At 43.2% G+C, this 27,798-nt stretch overlaps 2 protein-coding genes across 3 annotated transcripts; one reads left to right on the top strand and one right to left on the bottom strand.

The window, feature by feature from the left end:
• Positions 1–3: 3 nt before the first annotated feature.
• On the bottom strand, positions 4–13,763 carry LOC112218918 (rab GDP dissociation inhibitor beta). The gene is made up of 11 exons (XM_024380164.2): positions 13,606–13,763; positions 12,519–12,626; positions 10,897–10,996; positions 10,586–10,720; positions 9,486–9,684; positions 8,969–9,100; positions 8,595–8,694; positions 3,967–4,138; positions 3,441–3,585; positions 656–710; positions 4–540 (listed from the first exon to the last, which is right to left on the bottom strand). The coding sequence occupies exons 1-11, from the start codon at positions 13,648–13,650 to the stop codon at positions 385–387; spliced, it is 1,347 nt and encodes a 448-aa protein (XP_024235932.1). The 5' UTR covers positions 13,651–13,763; the 3' UTR covers positions 4–384.
• Positions 13,764–13,821: 58 nt separating this feature from the next.
• LOC112218917 (transcription initiation factor TFIID subunit 3) lies at positions 13,822–27,655 on the top strand. Of its 2 annotated transcripts, XM_024380161.2 has the most exons (7): positions 13,824–14,174; positions 14,854–15,105; positions 15,353–17,205; positions 17,305–17,387; positions 22,789–23,050; positions 24,272–24,378; positions 24,970–27,655. In XM_024380161.2, the coding sequence occupies exons 1-7, from the start codon at positions 14,009–14,011 to the stop codon at positions 25,082–25,084; spliced, it is 2,838 nt and encodes a 945-aa protein (XP_024235929.1). In that variant the 5' UTR covers positions 13,824–14,008; the 3' UTR covers positions 25,085–27,655. The 2 variants fall into 2 exon arrangements, with proteins under 2 accessions (XP_042157756.1, XP_024235929.1); XM_042301822.1 differs by lacking the exons at positions 22,789–23,050; positions 24,272–24,378; positions 24,970–27,655 and adding an exon at positions 18,024–18,255 and having other exon boundaries at positions 13,822–14,174.
• Positions 27,656–27,798: the final 143 nt, after the last annotated feature.

The following is a 27,798-nucleotide window of genomic DNA, read 5'->3' on the forward strand; positions in this document are numbered from 1 at the left end:
ATCCCAGGTAAAATACATCTTTATTTCACTTTAACAACAGAATAGTGCCTTGTGTAAAAAATACCATTTATATTGTCTATGTATAAACCCGAATAAAACCAATTATTTGTCGACATTCACATTTGTCAGAAAGTGAAGAAACCTTCATAATGTCACACAATGTGATAATTGCATGTCTTTAACTAACTGTCAAGCAAATTAGCCTACAAAACGCAGCCATCACAAATCGTTCGTTTATTAGTAAAACATATTTCATTCTTCTTTTTTCTACAAAATGTATTTCCATTGTTTTAAAGGGTCATAGATACAGATTCCAACCATACATTTGGATTATAAACCAGTTTGTTAAGATTTGGGAGTTGTCTGGACATGTTGGTTATACTATCACTGATCACCTGCGTCTCCAAAGATGTCGTTCTTCGTGCGCTCCATCTCTGCAAAGTCAAACTCCGTGCCCATCGCACGCTCGTAGATGTCCTTGATGTCGTCACAGGTGGTCTCAAAGTGGGTTGTTGCGTCATACGTACGTGAAATAAATATCTGCATAGATATCCCAGAAGCATATAAGGGAAAAATACATTTTGACCATGTATTTTTTTTATTTATTAATAAATAAAATGAAGGCCAACATGAGGATTAGGACTAGTTCACTCACCTGGCTGTCTTTTCCCATGTCAGTTGGTGCATATTGATCACTGATGCTCACAAACCTGTGAGGAGAGAAGGTTTGAACAGGGTCAGAAAACATCAACGAATGGAGGATATGTTACCAGGTCAGTGCAGTACATCTCAGTAGTGTGAAAACAGTATTTACAGCATTGTGTTCCAGTGATGAGCCCCTGTGCTAGTAGTAAAAAACAGTTCGTAGCATGGCATTGTTGAATACTCGTTTCTCATTGGCTAGAAGGGCATTCTAGAGCATGCATTATTTAAGCAATAAGGCCCGAGGTGGTGTGGTATATGGCCAATATGCCACGGCTAAGGGCTGTTCTTAGTCACGACGTAATGTGGAGTGCCTGGACACAGCCATTAGCCGTGGTATATTGGCCATATACACCACAAACCCTGAGGTGCCTTATTGCTATTATAAACTGGTTACCAATGTAATTAGAGTAGTAAAAATGTTTTGCCGTACCCGTGGTATATGGTCTGATATACCATGGCTGTCAGCCAATCAGCATTCAGGGCTCGAACCACCCAGTTTATAATTCCCTTTACCAAACGAGTGGGTCCTGAATGTTGATTGGTTTAAACCGCATTCCAGCCGGTGTCTATTCCACAAGTTACCACCAGCTAAATCTATGACAGTAAAATGCCCATTTACTCTGTTCCATCTGACTGCACGATCCACTGTCTCATCAGCCCAGACAGGCAATTTAGAAACTTGATCTCCACTATAAAAAAACATCTAGACATTATCTCACATTTATTTTAGACCAACAGTCTTCAACAGCGGAGATTTGTATAAACATTGCGGTCTGTCTCTCCGACATTTGCAACATTGTTTCAATATTCAAATTTGATCTCCAGCTGTCCCAGAGTAATGAACGTGTTGGGAGTCAGACGAGACAGACAGTCAGGCAGCGTTTTTCAGCCAGTCAAATCATGAATCAGCTGGCCTTATTTTTATGCATATATACAGTATATCACAAAAGTGAGTACATTTGAGGTATATTTGAGGTTATCTTTTCATGTGTCCCCTCAAAATAACTCAACACACAGCCATTCATGATTAAACCTCTGGCAACAAAAGTGAGTACACCCCTAAGTGAAAATGTCCAAATTGGGCCCAAAGTGTCAATATTTTGTGTGGCCACCATCATTTTCCAGCACTGCCTTAACCCTCTTGGGCACGGAGTTCACCAGAGCTTCACAGGCTGCCACTGGAGTCCTCTTCCACTCCTCCATGACGACATCACGGAGCTGGTGGATGTTAGAGACCTTGCACTTCTCCACCTACTTTTGAGGATGCCCCACAGATGCTCAATAGGGTTTAGGACTGGAGACATGCTTGGCCAGTCCATCACCTTTACCCTCAGCTTCTTTAGCAAGGCAGTGGTCATCTTGGAGGTGTGTTTGGGGTCATTATCATGTTGGAATACTGCCCTGCGGCCCAGTCTCCGAAGGGAGGGGATCATGCTCTGCTTCAGTATGTCACAGTACACGTTGGCATTCATGGTTCCATCAATGAACTATAGCTCCCCAGTGCTGGCAGCACTCATGCAGCCCCAGACCATGACACTCCCACCACCATGCTTGACTGTAGGCAAGACACACTTGTCTTTGTACTCCTCACCTGGTTGCTGCCACACAAACTTATTTGGTTCAGATGGTGTCAAGCGTGTCTTGGTCTCATCAGACCACAGGACATGGTTCCAGTAATCCATGTCCGTAGTCTGCTTGTCTTCAGCAAACTGTTTGCGGGCTTTCTTGTGCATCATCTTTAGAAGAGGCTTCCTTCTGGGACGACAGCCATGCAGACCAATTTGATGCAGTGTACGGCGTATGGTCGGAGCACTGACACACTGACCCCCCACCCCCAACCTCTGCAGCAATGCTGGCAGCACTCATACTTCTATTTCCCAAAGACAACCTCTGGATATGACGTTGAGCACATGCACTCAACTTCTTTGGTCGACCATGGCGAGGCCTGTTCTGAGTGGAACCTGTCCAGTTAAACCGCTGTATGGTCTTGGCCACCGTGCTGCAGCTCAGTTTCAGGGTCTTGGCAATCTTCTTATAGCCCAGGCCATCTTTATCTAGAGCAACAATTATTTTTTTCAGATCCTCAGAGAGTTCTTTGCCATGAGGTGCCATGTTGAACTTCCAGTGACCAGTCAGTATGAGGGAGTGTGAGAGCGATGACACCAAATTTAACACACCTACTCTCCATTCACGCCTGAGACCTAGTAACCCTAACGAGTCACATGACACCGGGGAGGGAAAATGGCTAATTGGGCCCAATTTGGACATGTTCACTTAGGGGTGTACTCACTTTTGTTGCCAGCAGTTTAGACATTAATGGCTGTGTGTTGAGTTATTTTGAGGGGACAGCAAATTTACACTGTTTTTCAAGCTGTACACTCACTACTTTACATTGTAGCAAAGTGTCAAGCCAAGCTCCACCACTATCAGTAACACTGTCAATGTTTTTATATATATATATATATATATTTTTTTTTTATATTAATTAATATATATAATATATATATATGAGTGTTACAGGGCGGTAGTCATTTAGGTAGGTTACCTTGGCGTTCTTGGACACATGGACTATGGTGGTCTACTCAAAACAAGTTGATATTACAGACCGGGTCAGGGATCGGTTGAAAATGTCAGTGAAGACCCTTTACTAACTAGACACTAGTGTAACAGTACAGTAGTATAACAGTGTATCTTATAGTAGAGTACAGTACAGCAACGTAGAATCAAAAGCCTACTTCTGTTCAATGGGCTCCAGGAGATCTAGGGCTGGCTTGAGTTCCTTCTCTGGGTCGTTAGTCTCCACTACGCTGCTGGCGATGGCAATGTACTTGCCCTGTGCTGCCACATTGTGGGCCGAGGAGATCATACACACGTAGATGTCTGCGACAAAAAAAAAACACACACAAGAGACCAGTGAGACCAGACCAGTGACAAACACCCTCAACTAAGCTCCACCGCCTTGTGTTCAGTAGGGTGTAAAAAAGTAGCAAAACATTTTGAAAACAGAAAAAAAAAAGCACAAAAAAACCCATCTGCGTTTCTTCCAGGTAGACCATCCCCGTTTCTGTTTTCCTCCGTTTGGTGCCGAATGAACACAGACGATGCCATTCAAAAAAAGTCACAACAGTGGCAACTTAATTTCACACACACAAGAATTGATGAAATGCTCATGTACTGCTTATGAATGTGGGTATGTATGGGTTATAAATGTGTTACGAAGTCCTTATGTAGGCTAGGTACCCTAGTATCCAGGGGTCTCACCATGTTTCCTGTTGACCTGGATCTGAGGGATGATGATCTGGCAGGAGTTGACGTCGCCGGTGTTCTTGATGGGGTGGCTCATGACACAGATGATACGGACCACTTGGCCAACTTTGCTGACTCTGTCCATGATGTAGCTGGGGTCACAGATCAGCTGCTTACAGCGGGCTATCTGGAGAGGAAAGGCGAGATGGTAGCGTTTAGAGTTTATAATTCATGTGAGGGTGGGTTTAGGATAGGTTCACGGTTAGCAGATGTTAATACGAGTGTAGCCAAATGCTTGTGCTTTTAGTTCCCGACCGTGCAGTAATATCTAACAAGTAATCTAACAATTTCACAACAACTACCTTTTACACACACAAGTGTAAAGGAATGAATAAGAATATGTACATATAAATATATGGACGAGCGCTGGCCGAACGGCATAGGTAAGATGCAGTAGATGGTATAGAGTACAGTATATACATATGAGTAATGTAGGGTATGACAATATTATATAAAGTGGCATTGTTTAAAGTGACTAGTGATACATTTATTACATCAATTTTTTTATTATTAAAGTGGCTAGAGATTTGAGTCAGTATGTTGGCAGCAGCCACTCCATGTTAGTAATGGCTGTTTAACAGTCCGAGGTCCTTGACATAGAAGCTGTTTTTCATTCTCTCGGTCCCAGCTTTGATGCACCTGTACTGACCTCGCCTTCTGGATGATAGCGGGGTGAACAGACAGTGGCTCGGGCAGTTGTTGTCCTTGATGATTTTTTTGGCCTTCCAATGACATCAGGTGGTTTAGGTGTCCTGGAGGGCAAGTAGTTCGCCCTCGGCGATGCGTTGTGCAGACCTCACTACCCTCTGGAGAGCCTTACGGTTGTGGGCGGAGCAGTTGCCGTACCAGGCGGTGATACAGCCCGACAGGATGTTCTCGATTGTGCAACTGTAAAAGTTTATGAGTGTTTTCAGTGACAAGACACATTTCTTCAGCCTCCTGAGGTTGTGGGTGGACCATTTCAGTTTGTCCGTGATGTGTACGCCGAGGAACAAAAAAAAAAATTCCACCTTCTCCACTACTACGGTCCCGTTGATGTGGATAGGGGGGTGATCTCTCTGCTGTTTCCTGAAGTCCACGATCATCTCCTTTGTTTTGTTGACATTGAGTGTGAGGTTATTTTCCTGACACCACACTCCGAGGGCCCTCACCTCCTCCCTGTAGGCTGTCTCGTCGTTGTTGGTAATCAAGCCTAAGACTGTCGTGTCGTCTGCAAACTTGATGATTGAGTTGGAGCTGTGCATGGCCACGCAGTCATGGGTGAACAGGGAGTACAGGAGGGCTGAGAACGCACCCTTGTGGGGCCCCAGTGTTGAGGATCAGCGGGGTGGAGATGTTGTTTCCTACCCTCACCACCTGGGTGCGGCCCGTCAGAAAGTCCAGGACCCAGTTGCACAGGGCGGGGTCGAGACCCAGGGTCTCGAGCTTAATGACGAGCTTGGAGGGTACTATGGCGTTAAATGCTGAGCTGTAGTCGATGAACAGCATTCTTACATAGGCATTTTTCTTGTCCAGATGGGTTAGGGCAGTGTGCAGTGTGATTGCGTCGTCTGTGGACCTATTGGTGCGGTAAGCAAATTGGATTTGGTCTAGGGTGTCAGGTAGGGCACTTCATGATGCTGGAAGTGAGTGCTACGGGGCCATAGTTGTTTAGCTCAGTTACCTTAGCTTTCTTGGGAACAGGAACAATGGTGGCCCTCTTGATGCATGTGGGAACAGCAGACTAGGATAGCAAACTATGATAGGGTCCGTAAACACACCAGCCAGCTGGTCTGTGCATGTTCTGAGGAAGCGGCTAGGGATGCCGTCTGGGCCGGCAGCCTTGCGAGGGTTAACACATTTAAATGTTTTACACACATTGGCTGCGGTGGAGGAGAGCCCGCAGGTTTTGGTAGAGGGCCTGTCAGTGGCACTGTATTGTCCTCAAAGTGAGAAAAGCAGTTGTTTGGTCTGTCTGGGAGCAAGACATCCTGGTCCGTGACGGGGCTGGTTTTCTTTTTGTAATCTGTGATTGACTGTAGACCCTGCCACATACCTCTTGTGTCTGAGCCGTTGAATTGCGACTCTACTTTGTCTCTGTACTGACGCTTAGCTTGTTTGATTGCCTTGCGGAGGGAATAGCGGCACTGTTTGTATTCGGTCATGTTTCCGGTCGCTTTGCCATGATTAAAAGCAGTGGTTCATGCTTTCAGTTTTGCACAAATGCTGCCATCAATCCACAGTTTCTGGTTGGGGAAGGTTTTAATAGTCACCGTGGATACAACATCACCGATGCACTTGCTAATAAACTTGCTCACTGAATCAGCATATACATCAATGTTGTCTGAGGCTATCCGGAACATATCCCATGTGATCGAAGCAATCTTGAAGCGTGGAATCAGATTGGTCGGACCAGCGTTGAACAGACCTGAGCAAGGACGTTTCCTGTTTTAGTCTCTGTCTATAGGCTGGGAGCAACAAAATGGAGTCATGGTCAGATTTGCTGAAAGGAGGGAGGGCTTTGTATGCGTCGCAGAAGTTAGAGTAACAATGATCCAGATTTTTGCCAGCCCGGGTCGCGAGTTCAATATGCTGATAAAATTTAGGGAGCCTTGTTAAAATACCCAGCTACAATAAATGCAGCCTCAGGATATGGTTTCCAGTTTACATAGAGTCAAATAAAGTTTGTTCAGGGCCATTGAGGTGTCTGCTTGGGGAGGGGGGTATACACGGCTGTGATAAAATCGAATACAATTCTCTTGGTATATAATGCGGTCGGCATTTGATTGTAAGGAATTCTAGGTCAGGTGAACAAAGACTTGAGTTCCTGTATGTTGCTATGATCACACCACGACTCGTTAATCATAAGGCATACACCCCCACCCTTCTTCTTACCAGAGAGATGTTTGTTTCTGTCGGCGCGATGTGTGAAGAAGCCGGGTGGCTGTACCGATCCTGATAACGTGAGCAATCTTTCCGTGAAACAGTGAATGTTACAATCTCGGATGTCTCTCTGGAAGGCAACCCTTGCTCGAATTTAGTCTACCTTGTTGTCAAGAGACTGAACATTGGCGAGTACTATACTCGGGAGCAGTGAGCGATGTGCCCGTCTACGGAGCCTGACCAGAAGACCGCTCTGTCTGCCCCCTCTGCGGCACCGTTGTTTTGGGTCGTCTACTGGGATCCGATCCATTGTCCTGGGTGGTGGACCAAACAGAGGATCCGCTTCGGGAAAGCCGTATTCCTGGTGGTAATGTTGGTAAGTTGACGTTGCTCTTATATCCAACAGTTCTTCCCGGCTGTATGTAATAAGACTTAAGAATAATACATTAAAAAAAAAATACTGCATAGTTTCCTAAGAACGCGAAGCAACCATCTCTGTCGGCACCATGTAAGAGATGTCGAACCGCCATCTGGAACCATTCAAATTTTGTCAGTTGTAAACACTGCCAAAAGACATTCACCGTGAAGAACTAATAGAAAACAATCATTATAAACTGGGTGGTTCAAGCCCTGAATGCTGATTGTATATATACTGTACCACGGCTATCAGCCAAATGTATCTGGACCCCCTTCAAATGAATGGATTTGGCTATTTCAGCCACACTTGTTGCTGACAGGTATAATAAAATTGAGCACACAGCCATGCAACCTCCATAGACAAACATTGGCAGTAGAATGGCCTTACTGAAGAGCTCAGTCACTTTCAACGCGCCACCGTCATAGGATGCCACCTTTCCAACAAGTCAGTTCGTCAAATTTCTGCCCTGCTAGAGCTGCCCCAGTCAACTGTAAGTGCTGTTATTGTGAAGTGGAAACGTCTAGGAGCAACAACGGCTCAGCCGCAAAGCGGTAGGCCACACAGGCTCACAGAACGGGACCGCTGAGTGCTGAAGCGCGTAGTGCGTTAAAAATCGTCTGTCCTCGGTTGCAACACTCTCTACAGAGTTCCAAACTGCAACTGTAAGCAATGTCAGCACAAGAACTGTTCGTCGGGAGATTCATGTAATGGGTTTCCGTGGCCGAGCAGCAGCACACAAGCCTAAGATCACCATGCACAATGCCAAGCATCGGCTGGAGTGGTGTAAAGCGCACCGCCATTGGACTCTGGAGCAGTGGAAACACGTTCTCTGGAGTGATGAATCACGCTTCACCATCTGGCACTCCGACTGGACAAATCTGGGTTTGGCGGATGCCAGGAGAACGCTACCTATCCGAAAGCATAGTACCAACTGTACATTTTGGTGGAGGAGGAATAATGGTCTGGGGCTGTTTTTGATGGGACCAACTCCATATTAATGCCAACGAGCAGGTGTCCGCATACACTACATGACCAAAAATATATCAGACCCGATACCACGGGTATGAATCCCAAAGATATTTGTACTGCTCTAACTAAGTTGGTAACCAGTTTATAATAGCAGTAAGGCACCTCGGGGGTTTGTGATATATTGCCAACATACCACTGCTAAGGGCTGTGTCCAGACACTCCGAGTTGCGTCATACATAAGATCAGCCCTTAGCCGTGGTATATTGGCCATATAATCACACCCCCCTCAGGTCTTATTGCTTAATTATAACATGAAAATGTGACAAAAACTCACCTCTCCCTCTGACTTTACCCCCACCACCTTTCCATTCTCCATAACAATCTCCTCTATGGGCTTGTTCAGCATGTAGGTGCCACCATAGATAGCGCTCAACCTAGAGGGAGAGAAGTCAAGTCAAAGACACTGGTGAATGGTGGAGCATGGGATGGGTTAGTTAAGCAAAAGGCTAAAAACAGTCAAATCAGGGATGTGATCAGAACCACAGAACTAGAATGATTTATACGATCAGAACAACTGAAATCAGTAGGATATTGGTTTGGGAGTAGGTTAACTTCAACTCTAGTATGTACTGAAAACGATAGCGTCAGAAAAGCAGGAATTCTTGATTAATCAGGATCAATTACATAATACGGACAAAGTCATCTTACCTGGCAAAGCCTTGTGGCAGCTCCCCCAGGCCGTAGAGAGGGTAGAGGTAAGGACTCTTGCCATATCTGGCCAGAGACTCACTGTACAGTTTGATCCTATTGATAGTGTTGATGCAGGGCTGATCCAGGTAGCTGAGAGATCACACAAATACTAGATTGTAACACAGTTACATTGTTAAAATGTTCACGAATAAGACATCAAAAATGCTTATAAATGTTTATAGATGTTACATATTTTAGATTTGACACCCCTTTAATTATGTGTACCTGCCTGAACACAGTGGACAGTTGCCCATCCTATTAATTCCCATCATTCAAGTTTCTAATAGTGTCGAGGGCAAACATCGTACTCACCCCGAGCTCTCACAATAAATAATAGTAAATAAAACACCAAATAAAACCTCAAGAAACATCCACGTGTATAGTAACGCTGATACACAAGAAACATCCACACATATCATTTTATTATAATAATGTGGGTGCCTAGATTTGTCTTATTTCAGACAAAGCCACTTACTCGTCTGTCCTGTAGAGAGCGAGGGCGTGACCAGTGAAGTCCATCACATCCTGGCCCAGGCTGAACTTCTTGTACAGGGCACGCATCGACGACTTGTTGGGGTCAACACCCTCCATGGTTTTGGGATCTTTCGTGTCGTAGTTGGCAACGAAGATCAAGAAGTTCCTAAACCGCCTCTTCTCAAAAATCCCCATCAAACCTGAGGTGTCAGGAAAGTCAGTCAGACAGAAATAGAAAAAGCTGCTGTGGTCTGAAATTAGACTAAGAATGTGGTCCTGTGTGGTTGTGAGTTCAATTGTGGATTTCATTCCTGTGGGGGTCCCATACACATACAAAACAAATGGATGCGCTCAGAAATACTGTACGTTTCTTGGGATAAAAGCTTTGGTTAAGTGGTATAGCTATAGCATAAGTTAATAGAATACGACTAACTAGACTTAACTTTTTCTCCTTGGGGAGCATAGGTCATCCACAAATAATCAACCGAGAAGATAGCATATACATACCAACAAATGTATGCACTCACTGTACTGTAAGTATCTTTGTGCTTAATGGCATAATATTATAGGAATACGCATCTGAGAATGCCATTGAAATACACTGAGTGTACAAAACATTAAGAACACCTTCCTATTGTTCTCAGAACAGCCTCAATTTGTCAGGACATGGACTCCACAAGGTGTTGAAAGCATTCCACAAGGATGCTGGCCCATGTTGATCACAGTTGTGTCAAGTTGGCTGGATGTTCTTTGGGTCGTGAACCATTCTTGATACACATGGGAAACTGTTGAGCGTGAAAAATCCAGTAGCATTACAGTTCTTGACACAAACCGGTGTGCCTGGCACCTACTACCATTTCCCGTTCAAAGGCACTTAAATCGTTTGTCTTGCCCATTCACCCTCTGAATGGCACACACAGACAATCCATGTCTCAAGGCTTAAAAATCCTTCTTTAAACTGTCTCCTCCCCTTCATCTACACAGATTGAAGTGGATTTAACAAGTTACATCAATAAGTGATCTTAGCTTTCACCTGGTCAGTCGGTCATGGAAAGAGCAGGTGTTCTTAATGTTTTGTACACTTGGTGTATATACACTCACTGGAGGCCAGTGCCTCTGTCTCAGTGACAGGCACTTTGTAGATGGCTCCCTTCTTGTAGACAAAGCTGCCCTCGATCACCTTGAAGTCCAGGTAACGGGTCACCTGAGTGATCAGCAACATCCTCACCAGCTGACCTGGGTACAGCCGAGAGAGGAAAAGAGACCTGATCATTAGGGCATGCAACGGAAAACATTTCTTATTGGACAGGGCCAGTTCGTCCCTTCCTGTTCCAGTCCCTCCCTCGTGTGATGGCGAATAAACACAACCCTGCACTCAGTATTGTATCTAGAATGCCATATTGCTTTCCTACCATTGGCCATCAGGAACTTTGGGATGAGGTCCACGCTCCAGTCCCGACCTCTTCCCATGGACTCCGGAGGTTTACCTGGAAGGCTGAAGCGCTTGTACAACTGGAGGGGGACAAGTAAAAAAATAAACAGGAATGATTAAACATTTTATTTGTTATTACTTTTTTATTACTTGTTGTTTTTATTTCTTTACCTACCTATTGTTCACCTAATTCATTTTTTGTACTATTGGTTAGAGCCTGTAAGTAAGCATTTCACTGTAAGGTCTACTACACCTGTTGTATTCGGCATTTCACTGTAAGGTCTACTACACCTGTTGTATTCGGCATTTCACTGTAAGGTCTACTACACATGTTGTATTCAGCATTTCACTGTGAGGTCTACACCTGTTGTATTCAGCATTTCACTGTAAGGTCTACTACACCTGTTGTATTCGGCATTTCACTGTAAGGTCTACTACACATGTTGTATTCAGCATTTCACTGTGAGGTCTACACCTGTTGTATTCAGCATTTCACTGTAAGGTCTACTACACCTGTTGTATTCAGCATTTCACTGTAAAGTCTACTACACCTGTTGTATTCAGCATTTCACTGTAAGGTCTACTACACCTGTTGTATTCAGCATTTCACTGTAAGGTCTACTACACCTGTTGTATTCAGCATTTCACTGTAAGGTCTACTACACATGTTGTATTCAGCATTTCACTTTAAGGTCTACTACACATGTTGTATTCAGCATTTCACTGTGAGGTCTACACCTGTTGTATTCAGCATTTCACTGTAAGGTCTACTACACCTGTTGTATTCAGCATTTCACTGTAAAGTCTACTACACCTGTTGTATTCAGCATTTCACTGTAAGGTCTACTACACCTGTTGTATTCAGCATTTCACTGTAAGGTCTACTACACCTGTTGTATTCAGCATTTCACTGTAAGGTCTACTACACATGTTGTATTCAGCATTTCACTGTGAGGTCTACACCTGTTGTATTCAGCATTTCACTGTAAGGTCTACACCTGTTGTATTCGGCGCACGTGACAAATAAACTTGGATTTGATGACTTAATTTCTTTGACAGTAAAACAGTGGTGTCAGTTTTTGAGTATCTCAAACTCAGCTGTGCCTCAACTATAATAATGAAATGTGACAGCATAGATAACATAACATGTCACTTACTCTATATCTGTGTGACAACATAGATAATAGAACATGTAACTCTATATTTGTGTGATAGCACCACATGATGTGGGCTGTTTTAGAACCACTGGTGTGTATTCATTAGTTGGATTCCGTTACAAAACATTTGGTTTACTACAAACAGAAAACGTTTTGCAACGGAAAAACAAGTTTCTATTGGACAAATTCAGGTAGGTCCCTCCCCGTTTGGTTCCGATTGGGTTCTAGAATAAATGGTAAACAGTATCCATTGCAAAACATTTTGCAAAGGATTAAAGGTTTTGCAACGGAATTCAAATAATGAATACAGCCCAGGTTAATACCCTTTCCACACTACTGATCTGAGTTGAGCCAATTACTGGGCTGGCCTAGTTAAGGCTTGACCAAAAGAAAACAGGACAGGCATGATAGCATGAAAATGGTCATCTTGTGTGCCTTCGCTTACGTCTTCCAGTGGTGTGATGGAAGCGCTCTCTGCTCCATAGTACGAGTTCCTGTCCATATGAAGCACCTTCTTCCCCTTCACTGACATAATGCCAGACAGAATGCATTCCTTAGGAAATAAATAGATAAAAGTCAGATAGGTAAAATTCGTTAAACAAAAAAATGTATGTATAAAAGTGATATTTTATGTTTTAGAGAGATGTTTAAAGAACAATGTAAATAGTATAACAGCTAACACCACAAGTAGCTAAACTGGCTACTAGTAGCTAGCTAGTGTAGCCAACTAGCTAACGTTAGCTACATTTTACCAAAGACTTTTATATAACTAAACCAAGATAGACCACAGCCTGTCGTTTCCAATGTGAACACGTGAGCCATAGTGGGCAGAACAAGCAAGGAGGGGTGAAGAGTCAGGGACGTGTGAGCGAAATCCTATTGGCGCGTTCTACCATCATCTGCATATTTCCGTTAGGGAACACTTAATAGCTCATTTCGCCTTTGCGTTCCTTCTAAACAACAATAAGTCAAATAAAATAAAAACGTTCACAAAGGGTAAAGTCTACAAACCTTGGTCCACTATGTTCATAGCATATTTTAGTTTTGGCTACAGAAAACTGTATTGAGATCAAATGTTTTTGTCGATAAGAATTTGCATAATGTCGGCCAAAATCCATCTCCTCCCACTGCCCGCCAGTGGGCTTCCTCTCACTGCCATATTTGGTAGTGAGTGGAAACGCCAAGCGGATGCTTCACATTTATACATCCTGTGAAATATCTGTCTCATTGTTCTGTGATTTTATTCTAGTTGAAAATAACAGGAAATACTAGTTATTGTACGTGAGCTGTCACTTGTTGTAGACTGTGGAAAGTATCACCACACACAGATAACACTACTGAAAAACAAAGCAGACACATTTCTGAAAATAACTTAAAATGGATATCTAACTAAAGAGAAAGCAAGCTAATTTAGCACTAGTTAGCCATGACATTAGCCTACAGATTAGCCTACACACCTAACTGTGACATGTCATGCATGAGCATGCTTCGACTATTGGAAGTTCGTACAATTGCTTTGTCCATTTTCTCACCGTTAAGCCGGTACCGAGAACGATAACATCGTATTCTTCATCCATAGCTGAGTGTCCTCCTTTACCTTATTCCTACGGTTATTTATGTCAGTGAAAATGGAATGGCTGTTTGGTAGTTGAAAAGTTTTCCGGCTTGCGCAGCGTAGGTAATGATCCCTGCGAACGTACCTTTCTTCTGTGGGTTGTCCCATGTTTTTGCGCATGTCAAATCGATGGGTTTGTCGGTGGAAACAAGATGGCGGCTCTGACAAGACCGCCAACATATTTACTCGAATAGATGTCAAAATTAACCCCCATCGAGCGTTTTGTTCGCGACCTGCATGTATTTCATGCATCATGAAGACCAGGAAGATGTTCTATAGTAGGGATTGACGAAGCCACCACCGTTACTAAAGTCAGCGTGATGTGCGAGAGCTATGCCCGCTCGCTGCTGCGTGTGTCGGTGGCGCAGATCTGCCAAGCGTTGGGCTGGGATGCGGTGCAGCTCACCGCCTGCGACCTGCTTTCCGATGTTCTGCACAGATATATCCAGCAGTTGGCCAGGGGTTGTCATCGATATTCGGAGCTCTGTAAGTACTGTATTTCTGAAATGTCTACTTGAAGTGAAAGTGATCTGGTTAGGTATTGAGTCATGTTGTTTATTCCCGGCTCTGTGACTAAGCGCCCCCTCCAACCGAGGCCTAACGTTAGTTCTAATAATATACATTTTCAGTAAACATAACCAAGCTGCTAACCAACTATGTTAGTAAGCCACATTATTTAATCAATGACCAGACTTTGTTGTGTTTGCGAGTATACATTTTCTAAGTATTGCATGTATGTAGCTGTTAGCTTAATTGTGTATGTTTTGGCCATGTGTTTCTCTAAAAACCTGTCATGCTGTGTCCGACATGGTTAGCTCAGATGTCAACACAGGGGAGTGTTCAACATGGCAGAGAAGGAAAACAGTGTGGTATCTCATTTTAGAATGTCTTTTAAGAAAATACTGTCCTATAAATGTAGTAGGTTTGTCAATAATTGTACAGGATGAAATGACAGAAAAGCAACTATTTGCTGAAGACATAACAGCTAATGGTTTAGGATATCTTCATTTTGGCTCAATCAAACCAGGATTTAAGAAAGAGGAGGATCTGTTTGACAAAGTCTCACCCCATTCAGTCTCACCCCTTGGGTTTGACCCTTAGGAAGATGCATGTAAAAGAAGGCCTTTCGTTTTGATGTCTCATGCATTCTCCTGTCTGTTCCTAGATGGGAGAACAGACCCAGTGCTGGATGACGTAGGCCAGGCATTTAGGCTGCTGGGGGTGAGTCTATCTGAGCTGGAGGACTATGTCCACAACCTGGAGCCCGTAGGGTTCGCCCAGCAGACGCCCCTCTTCCCCCTCAGCAAGAACAACGTGCTGCAGTTCCCTCAGCCTGGAGTGGGGGTCCGGTGGGACGCAGAGGAGAGGAAGGACTACATTCCAGATTATATGCCACCCTTGGTCTCACTACAGGAAGGTAAGGCTGTAGCATTGTTTGTGTTTGTGTTACACAACTTACCTCTATGGAGAACAGTTGTGCATGGAGAATGTTGTGAGATAGGGAGTGATGGGGAGAGTATGCTTCTGTATTTGTGTGTTTATGGGGTTTTGTCAAACAGATAATGTTTTTATCCTTGACCTTTAATTCAATGCCAATCAGACTCTAGAAGATTTAGTGATTGATTTAACTCAGTATTATATCTCTCTCTCTTTCTCAACTGCAGAAGAGGAGGAAGCCCTGGCTGACATGGGCACCTCTGCTGAGGCCATGCAGGTCCCGCTGGACGATACCGACGAGGATATGGATGATGACGAGGCGGTGAACGATGAGAACCACCCTGTGAAGAGACACCTGGACAGCCCCGACGCCGCCATGGGTATGATGCCCACCTCCAAGAGGCCTCGCATGCACTCTGGCTTCAGCCCCGACTGGAGCATGGAGCCCAGGGAGCCCCTCACCTCCCTCAACCCCCAGCGTGTTCCTCCAGGCATGATGGCCTCCCACTCTCACGACAGCCTGGGTTCAATGTCTATGTCCCCTGAGACACCTGGGCCTCCAACGTCGTTCAGACCCCAGCCGGTGACCCCTGGGAGACACTCAGATCATAAGTCACATGGCAGTCAAGGCCGCAAAGGGCCCAAGGGCTCATCCCCCAGCAGGCCACGGACTAAGTCCCCCAAGGGGGTCAACGCTGGTGGGGCTATGTCAGGCAGCCCCATCCGCTCTCCCAAATCTTCCAAGGAAAGGAAAAAGTCACCTTGCCGGACCAAGAGCCCTAAAAGTCCCAAGAGCCCCAAGATAGGCTCTGGAGCCAAGTCTGGGTCTCACCCCCAGGGCAAGTCTGAGGCTCAGGTCCTTGGCCTACAGAGGCTGCCCCTGTCAGCCCTCAGTGAGAGGATGGGGAAGGAGAATATCCACGTGCAGAGCCTAGAGGACCACGAGCTTGCAGGTTTCGTCTCTAGTAAACTCGTCGAACCTGGCACCAACAACGCCGATATCGACGACTCCATCGACACTGTGATCGCCAGGGCATGCGCCGAGCGGGAGCCCGACCCCTTCGCCTTCTCGTCGGGCTGCGAGTCGGAGAACGATGGCTTCTCCTCTCCCCGCAGGCTCACTATCATGGAGCCAGGAGGAATGCCTAAGCTCTCACTGGGAGCCAACACCATGGCTAAAGACCTGTCCACGCCACTACACCTCAACGCAGGTGGCGGCCCCGGGAGCTGGACCATGGACGACTCCATCAACGAGGTCATACGCAAGGTAAACCAGGGGGATCCCTCAGCAGGACAGCCCCAGGACGAATCGTACCTCTCCTCAGCGTCCGCCTCACCCCCGACGCCGGAGCCCCTCCTCAAGATGTTCCAGGAGAAGAACAAACTTGTCTCCTCGGCTGACATCAAGAAGAAACTGAAGAAGGAGCTCAAGACAAAGATGAAGAAGAAGGAGAAAGGAGAGAAACCGAAAGATAAAGAGAGGGATAAGGACAGGGGGAAGATGAAAGAGAAGAACAAGGATAAGAACAGGGACAAGAGTAAAGATTCTTTCTCCAAAGAGGCCAAGATACCATGGAAAGACCTTGGAAACAAGGACGACCTCAGGGAACACTTCCAGGGTCAGATGTCAGGGTTTGGCAGTCCGGAGGGCTCCATGATCAAGATCAAGTCCCGCGGTGGAGGGGATGGCAGCGGCAAGAAGAAGGAGAAGGACAAACACAAAGACAAGAAGAAGGACAAGGAGAAGAGCAAGAAGGACAAAGACAAGCGGGAGAAGGGCAAGGACAGGCAGAAGATATCCTCCCTCACCCCGTTCAGTTTGAGTGACATGCCTGTCCTGTTCAGCCCGTCGACGTGTCTCCGCATCCCCTCCATGCTGCCCCCTCTTCCCCCCATCCTCCAGGACAAGGATGTGAAGGGCAAGGAGAAGGACAAGAAGAAAGACGAGAAGAAGAAGAAGAAGAAGAAAGATAAAGACAAGGAGAAGGAAAAGGAGAGGGAGAAGGAGAGAGATAAAGAGGAGAAGAAGAAAGATAAGGAGAAGCGAGAGAAGGAAAAAGAGAAGATCAGACTAGAAAAGGTTTGTAGTGTAGCGTTTTATAAAACATTAGTGAAGCATCTTATGCACACACACACACAATAACAACGTTGCTCCTTCTTCTTTTCCCCACTGTTCCAGGTGAGGGTGGAGACTCCAGTGACTGTCCCGTCTCCTGTCATCCCCAGGCTGACCCTGAGGGTGGGGGCTGGACAGGACAAAATGTAAGTTTCTCAATTCAAATTAATACAACTTTAATAGTCCATTCAGAAAGTATTCAGACCCCTTGACTTTTTTCACTTTTTGTTACGTTACAGCCTTATTCTATTAAATAAAAACAAATCCTCATCAGTCTACACACAATACCCCATAGTTACAAAGTGAAAACAGGTGTTTAATATATATATTTTTTAGACAGAAATCAATTCAAATTTATTGGTCATACACGTGTTTAGCAGATGTTATTGTGAGTGTAGCGAAATGCTTGTGCTTCTAGCTCCGACAGTGCAGTAATATCTAACAAGTAATATCTAACAGTTTCACAACATGTACTCCAAAATACACCTAAATATAAGTAATACATGGATTAAGAATATATATACATATATGTCAGAGCGGCATTGGACAGTACCAGTCAAAAGTTTGGACACACCTAGTCATTCAAGGGTTTTTCTTTATTTTCACTTTTTTCTACATTGTAGAATAATAGTGAAGACATCAAAACTATGAAATAACACAAATGGAATCATCATGTAACCAAAAATGTGTTAAACAAATCAAAATATATTTTAGATTCTTCAAAGTAGCCACCCTTCTTCCTTGATGACAGCTTTGCACATTCTTGGCATTCTCTCAACCAGCTTCACCTGGAATGCTTTTCCAACAGTCTTGAAGGAGTTCCCACATATGCTGAGCACTACAAAGAGAAACTCAGCCGTGAGCTGCCCAGTGACGCGAGCCTACCGGATGAGCTAAATGCCTTTTATGCTCGCTTCGAGACAAGCAACACTGAAGTATGGATGAGCGCACCAGCTGTTCCGAACGACTGTGTGATCACTCTCTCCGTAGCCAAGACCTTTAAACAGGTCAACATTCACAAAACCGTGGGGCCAGGCGGATTACCAGGATGGACAGTACTCAAAGCATGTGCGGACCAACTGGCAAGTGTCTACACTGACATTTTCAACCTCTCCTTGACCGAGTCTGTAATACCTACATGTTTCAAACAGACCACCATAGTCCCTGTGCCCAAGAAGGCGAAGGTAACCTGCTAAATGATTACTGCCCCGTAGCAGAGTCTTTTCGTAGCAGACTCTTTTTGACTACTGCCCCATAGCATTTTTTAAATTGTACCTTCATTTAACTAGGCAAGTCAGTTAAGAACAAATTCTTATTTTCAATGATGGCCTAGGAACAGTGGGTTAACTGCCTTGTTCAGGGGCAGAACAATGGTTTTGTTTTACCTTGTCAGCTCGGGGATTTGATTTTGCAACCTTTCGGTTACTAGTCCATCGCTCTAACCACTAGGCTACCTGCTGCCCCATTCACGTCGGTAGCCATGAAGTGCTTTGAAAGGCTGGTCATGGCTCACATCAACACCATCATGCCAGAAACCCTAGACTATTTTTGGACCGATTTTGCCAATTCTTTTAAAATATATATATTTTTTTACACCTTTATTTAATCTTTATTTAACTAGGCAAGTCAGTTAAGAACACATTCTTATTTTCAATGACGGCCTAGGAATGGTGGGTTACCTGCCTCGTTCAGGGGCAGAACGACAGATTTTCCCCTTGTCAGCTCGGGGGATCCAATCTTGCAACCTTACAGTTAACTAGTCCAACGCAATAATGACCGTTGCACTCTTTGCACTCCACAAGGAGACTGCCTGTTACGCGAATGCAGCAAGCCAAGGTAAGTTGCTAGCTAGCAGTAAACTTATCTTATAAAAAACAATCAATCATAATCACTAGTTAACTACACATGGTTGATGATATTACTAGATATTATATAGTGGGTCCTGCGTTGTGTATAATCTGACTGAGTATACAAATATCTAAGTATCTGACTGAGCGGTGGTAGGCAGAAGCAGGCGTGTAAACATTCATTCAAACAGCACTGTCGTGCGTTTTGCCAGCAGCTCTTCGTTGTGCGGCAAGCATTGCGCTGTTTATGACTCCAAGCCTATCAACTCCCAAGATGCTGGTGTAACCGAAGTGAAATGGCTGGCTAGTTAACGCTCGCTAATAGCCTTTCAAACGTCACTCGCTCTGAGCCTTGGGGTGGTTGTTTCCCTTGCTCTGCATGGGTAACGCTGCTTCGAGGGTGGCTGTTGTCGTTGTGTTCCTGGTTCTAGCCCAGGGAGGAGCGAGGAGAGGGACGGAAGCTAAACTGTTACACTGGCAATACTAAAGTGCCTATAAGAACATCCAATAGTCAAAGGTTAATGAAATACAAATGGTATAGAGGGAAAAAGTCCTATAATAACTACAACCTAAAACTTCTTACCTGGGAATATTGAAGACTCATGTTAAAAGGAACCACCAACTTTCATATGTTCTCATGTTCTGAGCAAGGAACTTAAACGTTAGCTTTCTTACATAGCGCTTATTGCACTTTTACTTTCTTCTCCAACACTTTGTTTTTGCATTATTTAAACCAAATTGAACATGTTTCATTATTTACTTGAGGCTACATTTATTTTATTGATGTATTATATTAAGTTAAAATAAGTGTTCATTCAGTATTGTTGTAATTGTCATTATTAAAAATCAGCCGATTAATCGGTATCAGGTTTTTTGGTCCTCCAATAATCGGTATCGGCGTTGAAAAATCATAATCGGTCGACCTCTAATACATAGTCCCCTTGTGTACTCCCTGTTCACCCACGACTGTGGCCAAACACAACTCCAACACCATTAAGTTTGCTGACGACACAACAGTGACTGACAACGATGAGACGGCCTATAGGGAAGTGGTCAGAGACCTGGCAGTGTGGTGCCAAGACAACAACCTCTCCCTCAATGTGAGCAAGACAAAGGAGCTGATCGTGGACTACAGGAAAAGGAGGGCCGAACAGGCCCCCATTAATATCGACGGGGCTGCAGTGGAGCAGGTTGAGAGCTCCTTGGTGTCCACATCACCAACAAACTATCATGGTCCAAACACACCAAGACAGTTGTGAAGACCGCACGACAACACCTTTTCCCCCTCAGGAGACTGAAGAGATTTGACATGGGTCCTCAGATCCTTAAAAGGTTCTACAGCTGCACCATCGAGAGCATCCTGACAGGCATCAACGCCTGGTATGGCAACTGCTCAGCATCTGACCGTAAGGCGCAACAGAGGGTAGTGTGTACGGCCCAGTACATCACTGGGGCCAAGCTTCCTGACATCCAGGACCTATATAATAGGCGGCGTCAGAGGAAGACCCAAAAAATTGTCTAAGGCTCCAGTCATCCAAGTCATAGACTGTTCTCTCTGCTACCGCACGGCAAGCGGTACCGGATCGCCAAGTCTAGGAACCAAAAGGGTCCTTAACAGCTTCTACCCCCAAGCCATAAGACTGCTGAACAATTAATGAAATGGCCACCTAGACTATTTACATTGTAAATCAATGTAAATAGTTTCTCTTTTTCTCCCCCTTTGTTTTTACACTGCTGCTACTCTCTGTTTATTATCTATGCATAGTCACTTTAGAAATTACCTCGACTAACCTGTACACCTGCACATTGACTCGGTACCGGTACCCCCAGTATATAGCCTCCACATTGACTCGGTACCGGTACCCCCAGTATATAGCCTCATTATTGTTATGTTATTTTCTTGTTACTTTTTTACTTAAAAAAAAAAAGTTTTGTTACAGAAATACTTTTAGTTAATTTAGTAAATATTTTCTTAACTCTGTTTCTTGAACTGCATTGTTGGTTAAGGGCTTGTAAGTAAGTATTTCACAGTAAGGTCTCCACCTGTTGTATTCGGCGCATGGACTTGTTGGCTGCTTTTCCTTCACTCTGCGGTCCAACTTATCCTAAACCATCTCAATTGAGTTAAAGTCAGGTGATTGTGGATGCCAGGTCATCGCTGCAGAATTATGTGGTAGCCATGCTGGTTATGTGTGCCTTGAATTCTAAATAAATCACAGACAGTGTTACCAGCAAAGCTTCCTCCATGCTTCACCGTGGCAACCACACATTCGAGATCATGCGTTCACCTACTCGGCGTCTCACAAAGACACAGCGGTTGGAACCAAAAATCTCTAACTTGGACTCCAGACCAAAGCACAAATTTCCACCGGTCTAATGTCCATTGCTCGTGTTTCTTGGCTCAAGCAAGTCTCCTCTTCTAAATGGTGTCCTTTAGTAGTGGTTTCTTTGCAGCAATTCGACCATGAAAGCCTGATTCACGCAGTCTCCTCTGAACAGTTGATGTTGAAATGTGTCTTTTACTTGAACTCTGTGAAGCATTTATTTGGGGTGAAATCTGAGGCTGGTAGCTAATGAACGTATCCTCTGCGGCAGAGGTAACTCTGGGTCTTCCTTTCCTGTGGCGGTCCTCATGAGAGCCAGTTTCATCACAGCGCTTGATGGCTTTTGCGACTGCACTTGAAGAAACTTTCAAAGTTCTTGACATTTTCCATATTGACTGACCTTCATGTCTTAAAGTAATGAGGGACTGTCGTTTCTCTTTGCTTATTTGAGCTGTTATTGCCATAATATGGACTTGGTCTTTTACCAAATAGGGTTGTCTTCTGTATACCACCCCTACCTTGTCACAACACAACTGATAAGCTCAAACTCATTTAGAAGGAAAGAAATTCCACAAATGAACTTTTTAAGAAGGAACACGTGGTAATTGAAATGTATTCCAGGTGACTACCTAATGAAGTTGGTTGAGAGAATGCCAAGAGTGTGCAAAGTTGTCATCAAGGCAAAGGTTGAAAACTTTTGAAGAATCTCAAATTTATTTTGATTTAACACTTTTGGTTATTACTTGATTCCATATGTTATTTCATAGCTTTGATGTCTTCACTATTATTCTACAATGTGAAAAAAAAGGTAAAATTAAAGAAAAACCCTGGAATGAGTAGGTGTGTCCAAACTATTGACTGGTGTATGTAGGTAAATCTGTTTTATGTGGCACTATTTCTATGCTTCCCATTCTTAAAGTTACATTTTTGTGTCTTTTGATTTTGTACACCAGCTTCAAACATTTGAAAATACAATATTTTTGGTTATTGAAAATAGATTTCACAGTGGCTCAGATGGTACAATGATCATCTACACTATATATACATTGCTTGTTTTTGTCACAAATTGAAATTAAGCAAACTTTTAGATTTTTAGTAACCAGGAAATGCTGAGCAATTTCTACATATTGCACCTTCAACTTAATTTGGCTGAGGCATTCAGCTGCATCAAACATGTATAGCACACACTGACACAGGAGTAATTATACATAGATGTACAAAACAAGTGCTGTTGCTGGCCCTATGTGGTTCAGGGCCTATAATTTTGACCCCCATGAAGTAAGTTTCTCATTGGTTCTGTTGTGATGTCTCTTTCTCTTCTTCTCTCTCTCTCTCGCCTTCCCTCTTTTTCTCTCTCTCTTTCTGCCTATCTCCAGAGTTATCAGCAAGGTGGTCTTGAATTCCGAGCCGCCGCCACCGCCTAAGATGCCAGCTCCTAAGACCCCCGCCGCCAAATCTGGACCCGGCAATCGCCTTCAGCTGCCGCCACCTCCTCCAATCCTCCCTCCAATACCCTCGTTGGCACCCCCTGCATCCCATCTTCCCCCTGCCAGCCCTCCCCCTGCCATGCTCTCCCCCGCATCCTCCGGCAAAACATGTGTACGCAGCGTGGTCACTGAAACTGTCAAGACATATGTGGTGAGTGCCATGCCACTATATACTCATGTATCTCTCCTGACTATTCTGTCTTCCTGTGGGACCCCCTTAATCACTCATATACAGCTCATTTAAACAAAACGTTTTTACATTTTATTTAACCAGATGGCCAGTTGAGAACAAGTTCTCATTTACAACTGCGACCTGGCCAAGATAAAGCAAAACAGCGCGACACAAACAACAACACAGAGTTACACATGGAATAAACAAATAACGCAATAGAAAAATATACATGCAGTGAGTGCAAATGTAATAAGATTAGGGAGGAAAAGGCAATAAATAGGTCATAGTGGCGAAATAATTTAAACTTAGCAATTAAACACTGGAGTGATAGATGTGTAGAAGATGAATGTGCAAGTAGAGATACCAGGGTGCAAAGGAGAGAAAAAAATTATAATAATAAAAAACTATTAGGATGAGGTAGTTGGGTGGGCTATTTACAGATGGGCTGTGTACAGGTGCAATGATCGGTAAGCTGCTCTGACAGCTGATGCTTAAAGTTAGTGAGGGACATGTGGCTGGAAACATATGTCTTTCTACTCCTATGTGTTTTGAAATATGTTTTTATTGAAGAAGCACAACTGCAGTATACATAGTCTTGAGCATGTTCTCCTTTGCTCCGGATAGTAACAGGTAATGGATATACGCTGCGTATACCAAACATTAGGAACACCTCAGTAATATCGAGTTGAACCCCCTTTAGCCCTCGGAGCAGCCTCCATTCGTCAGGGCTCTACAAGGTGTCCAAAAGCATTCCACGTCAATGCTGACTTCCCAATGCTTCCCACAGTTGTGTCAAGTTGGCTGGATGTCCTTTGGGTGATGGACTATTCTTGATACACACTGGAAATAGTTGAGCAGTGTTGCAGTTCTTGACACAAATTGCCTTGCACTTACTACCATACCCCGTTCAAAGGCACTTAAATCGTCACCCTCTGAATGGCACACACAGACAATCCATGTCTCAAGGCTTAAAAATCATTCTTTAAACTGTCTCCTCCCCTTCATCTACACTGATTGAAGTGGATTTAACAAGTGACATCAATAAGGGATCATTACTTTCACCTGGATTCACCTAGGAAAGAGCAGATGTTCCTAATGTTTTGTACACTCAGTGTACATAGGCATACATAATAAACATAATAAATGCCTATTCTTATTGTACTCCTGAGTGTCTTGTTGCTAATGTTGTTTCCCCTGTAGGTCCGTGATGAGTGGGGAAATAAGGTCTGGATCTGTCCTGGCTGTAACAAGCCTGACGACGGCAGTCCCATGATTGGCTGTGATGACTGTGATGACTGGTACCACTGGTAAGAGAGAGGTTTGGATTCATTTATCCAGCCATTAATTCATTTATTTTATTCATTTGTTAATTTGTTTGTTCATCCATCCATTGATTAATTAATTCATTTACTGTAGAACCATAGTGAGGAACATTGACTAGTTATTACTGTAAAACCATAGTGAGGAACATTGACTAGTTATTACTGTAAAACCATAGTGAGGAACATTGACTAGTTATTACTGTAAAACCATAGTGAGGAACATTGACTAGTTATTACTGTAAAACCATAGTGAGGAACATTGACTAGTTATTACTGTAAAACCATAGTGAGGAACATTGACTAGTTATTACTGTAGAACCATAGTGAGGAACATTGACTAGTTATTACTGTAAAACCATAGTGAGGAACATTGACTAGTTATTACTGTAGAACCATAGTGAGGAGCATTGACTGGTTGATGCTGTTGACTAGTTGGAACATTGACTGGTTGTAACCTAAAGAATACAACTTATGCTACGCTGTGGGAAGCTGATCTACTCTTACTATGTATCTCTTTTTGATCGTTCTGTCTTCCCTCCTTTTTATCACTCACTGATTCCATCTTTCTCCCCCCAGGCCTTGTGTCGGGATGGTCTCGGCCCCTCCCGAGGACCAACAGTGGTTCTGTGTGAAGTGTGCCGGCAAGAAAAAGGACAAAAAACACAAGAAGAGAAAACACAAAGTGCATTGAGAGAAACTATGCAAAACATATAGGACTTAGGACTGTTCATTCGCTGGACTGACTGCTTCTTCAAGCCATCCTCTTGGAACACTCCTGGTACTGCTGTAAACAAAGACAGAAAGAAAAGTGGAAAAACATGACAGATGAGACATTCACACCTCCTGATGACTTTAGTTAATGACATGATGAGCCAATGATATGATAGTGCCCGTGTATGACTGTAGGAAACAAAGAAATACAGACTCTTTAACCAGCACATGTCCAACCGCCGTTCTGTGGGTTCCATGGTTACGACGCTTCCTTCCCCTCCCTTCTGTAAAGTGTTTTGGGGAGGGGGGAGCTTTTAAGTCTGCGTCCTGGTTTTCTACCCTTCTGTCTGTGGGCACTAGCACTCCACATCATGGATATCTACCCAAGTGTGCACTTGCACAGTCCCTTTCATGGATTGAACAATCTCTTAGAGTGTGCACTTGCACACTTGGGTAGATAATCAGGACGCAGCCTCCTGTTGATGTGAGAACCCAGCGTTCAGGAAGGAATGTTCAGGTGCTCTAATGTCGTCATGGAGATCATGCTTTTCAATCATCATGGCTTCAAACAGATAATTGTTGAGTTCAATGTTGTCAAAGAGAACAGGGTATAGAGAGAAGTCCACATTCATCTTGTTGTTGTTTACCTTAGTAATGTCATAGCCTGGTCCCAGATCTGTGTGTGCTCTCTTGCCAATTCTGATGGCTATTGTCTTGAGTTGGAGACAGCAAGACAACACAAACACATCTGGGAACCAGGCTAGTATTGTCACATAAAAGGAGGTCAATAATATCAGACTGAATGACAGATTCAGATCCTGTTTAAAATCCCCCCTCTCGGTTTTCTGCTGCAGTATCCTAAAATATGTCATGTATTCTCCCCTACGGATTTATTGAGAAAGTGAAGCTAAAACTTTTTTAATGTGACTCTATGCTCCAGCATTTTGGATTTGAGATCAAATATTTTATATGTGGTGATGACAGAATGTCCTATTTTATTTGAGGGTATTTTCATACATATCTGTTATACCGTTGAGAAATGAATGCACTTTACGTATCTAGTCCGTCCAGTTGAATTTCAACAAATTCACTTATAGTGTATTACATTTAGTCAAAACTTGACTATTTGTTTCCATATTTCTAGCACACAATGACTACATAAAGCTTGTGACTCTACAAGCGAGTTGGATGCATTTACAGTTTGTTTTGGCTGTGTTTCTGATTATGTTGTGTCCAATAGAAAGCTATGGTAAATAATGTATTGTGTCAATTTGGAGTCACTTTTATTTTAAATAAGAATAGAATATTTTACATTCATGTGGATGCTACCATGATTACGGATAATCATGACTTGAGTCGTGAATAATAATGAGTGAGAAAGTTATATTCACAAAGATCATGCCCCCAAAACACACTAACCTCTTAACCATTAACAAAAACAGGTGTTATGATATTTATGCCTGTAACTTTCTCGCTCATCATTATTCAGGATTCATTCAGGACTATCTGTAACCATGGTAGCATCCACATTCATGTAGTTGTGTTAAGAAAACATTCTATTATTATTTACAATTAAAGAGACTCCAAAATTACACAACATTGTTTACCTTTAATTTAATTTCTATTGGAACACAACATAATCTGAAACACAAACTAAACAAACTGCAAATGCATCCAACTCGCTTGTAGAGTCACAAACTTGATGTAGTCATTGTGTGCTAGGAATAATGGGACTAAATACTAAACTTTTGACTAAATGTAACACACTATAAGTTAATTTGTCCAAATACTGTATTTGTCATGACAACTTCAAATGGGGGGGCTAAATGCATAAAGTGCTTATATTTCTAAACAGGAAAACAGATTTATGAAAATACCCTCCAATAAAAAGTGACATTCTCTACTGTTGCCTCATATAAAACATTTGATCTCAAATCCAAAATGCTGGAGTATAGGGCCAAATGTAAAGGTTTTAGCTTCCCTGTCCAAATAAATACGTAGGGGATAGTATGTAAAATCACATGCATTTTGTTTTTAGGACTTTTATTCTAATTTGTTAAATCCATTTCCAGATGATTGGTTTTTAACTTGAATAATTTTCTGTAATTTCTGTATATATTTTTTTTAATGAAAGTTTGTATTTTTTATTTTTCATATAAATTGTCTCCAAATCAGTTCTACAGTAGCTGTGCTCATTGTAAAGATATCTAATTTTGCTGATATTTCATATATTAAAGCCTTACAGTCTCTGTTAACTACACATAAATCTCATTTGCCATCCTAAAAAAATGGAAAGAGTAGTTGGTCATCTTCATCTGTACCCAAGTTCTCTGTAGGCATCTGTCCTTGTGTCTATGATTCAGGTTGAGATCCCACTTCTAACAGTGTGCTTTTTATTTTACATTGATTGTTCTGTGTGCAATCCTCACCCTTTTGCCCTGAGATACATTTTTCTTACGTTGTTTTGATGCATTTAATTCATGAAAATACAGTGGAAATATTTTAACAAAACCGAAGTTTGAATTTGTTAAATGAATCTGAAATGTTTGGATAAGGAAGCAGTGTGTCATTTTTTTTTTTTTTTTTTTTTTTTTTTTTTTGCTGTCATTTGGATTTAAATTTGTCTGAGGAGTATGGAGTCATACAGCCCAAAATAAGTTGTTTCCTCTCCCTTGTCCACAGTCCCCTTCCATA

Source organism: Oncorhynchus tshawytscha, linkage group LG19 (assembly GCF_018296145.1).
Source record: "Oncorhynchus tshawytscha isolate Ot180627B linkage group LG19, Otsh_v2.0, whole genome shotgun sequence".
Classification (NCBI taxonomy): Eukaryota; Metazoa; Chordata; class Actinopteri; order Salmoniformes; family Salmonidae; genus Oncorhynchus; species Oncorhynchus tshawytscha.

Coding starts and splice junctions, on each gene's coding strand:
- LOC112218918 (XM_024380164.2), bottom strand. CDS start 13,650: ATGGATGAAGAATACGATGTTATCGTTCTCGGTACCGGCTTAACG. Junction 12,627..13,605: donor TTCTCGGTACCGGCTTAACG/GTGAGAAAATGG, acceptor TTATTTCCTAAG/GAATGCATTCTGTCTGGCAT. Junction 4,139..8,594: donor GGGTAAAGTCAGAGGGAGAG/GTGAGTTTTTGT, acceptor TTTCCTCTCCAG/ATAGCCCGCTGTAAGCAGCT.
- LOC112218917 (XM_024380161.2), top strand. CDS start 14,009: ATGTGCGAGAGCTATGCCCGCTCGCTGCTGCGTGTGTCGGTGGCGCAG. Junction 17,206..17,304: donor AGAAGATCAGACTAGAAAAG/GTTTGTAGTGTA, acceptor CCACTGTTCCAG/GTGAGGGTGGAGACTCCAGT. Junction 17,388..22,788: donor GGGGCTGGACAGGACAAAAT/GTAAGTTTCTCA, acceptor GCCTATCTCCAG/AGTTATCAGCAAGGTGGTCT.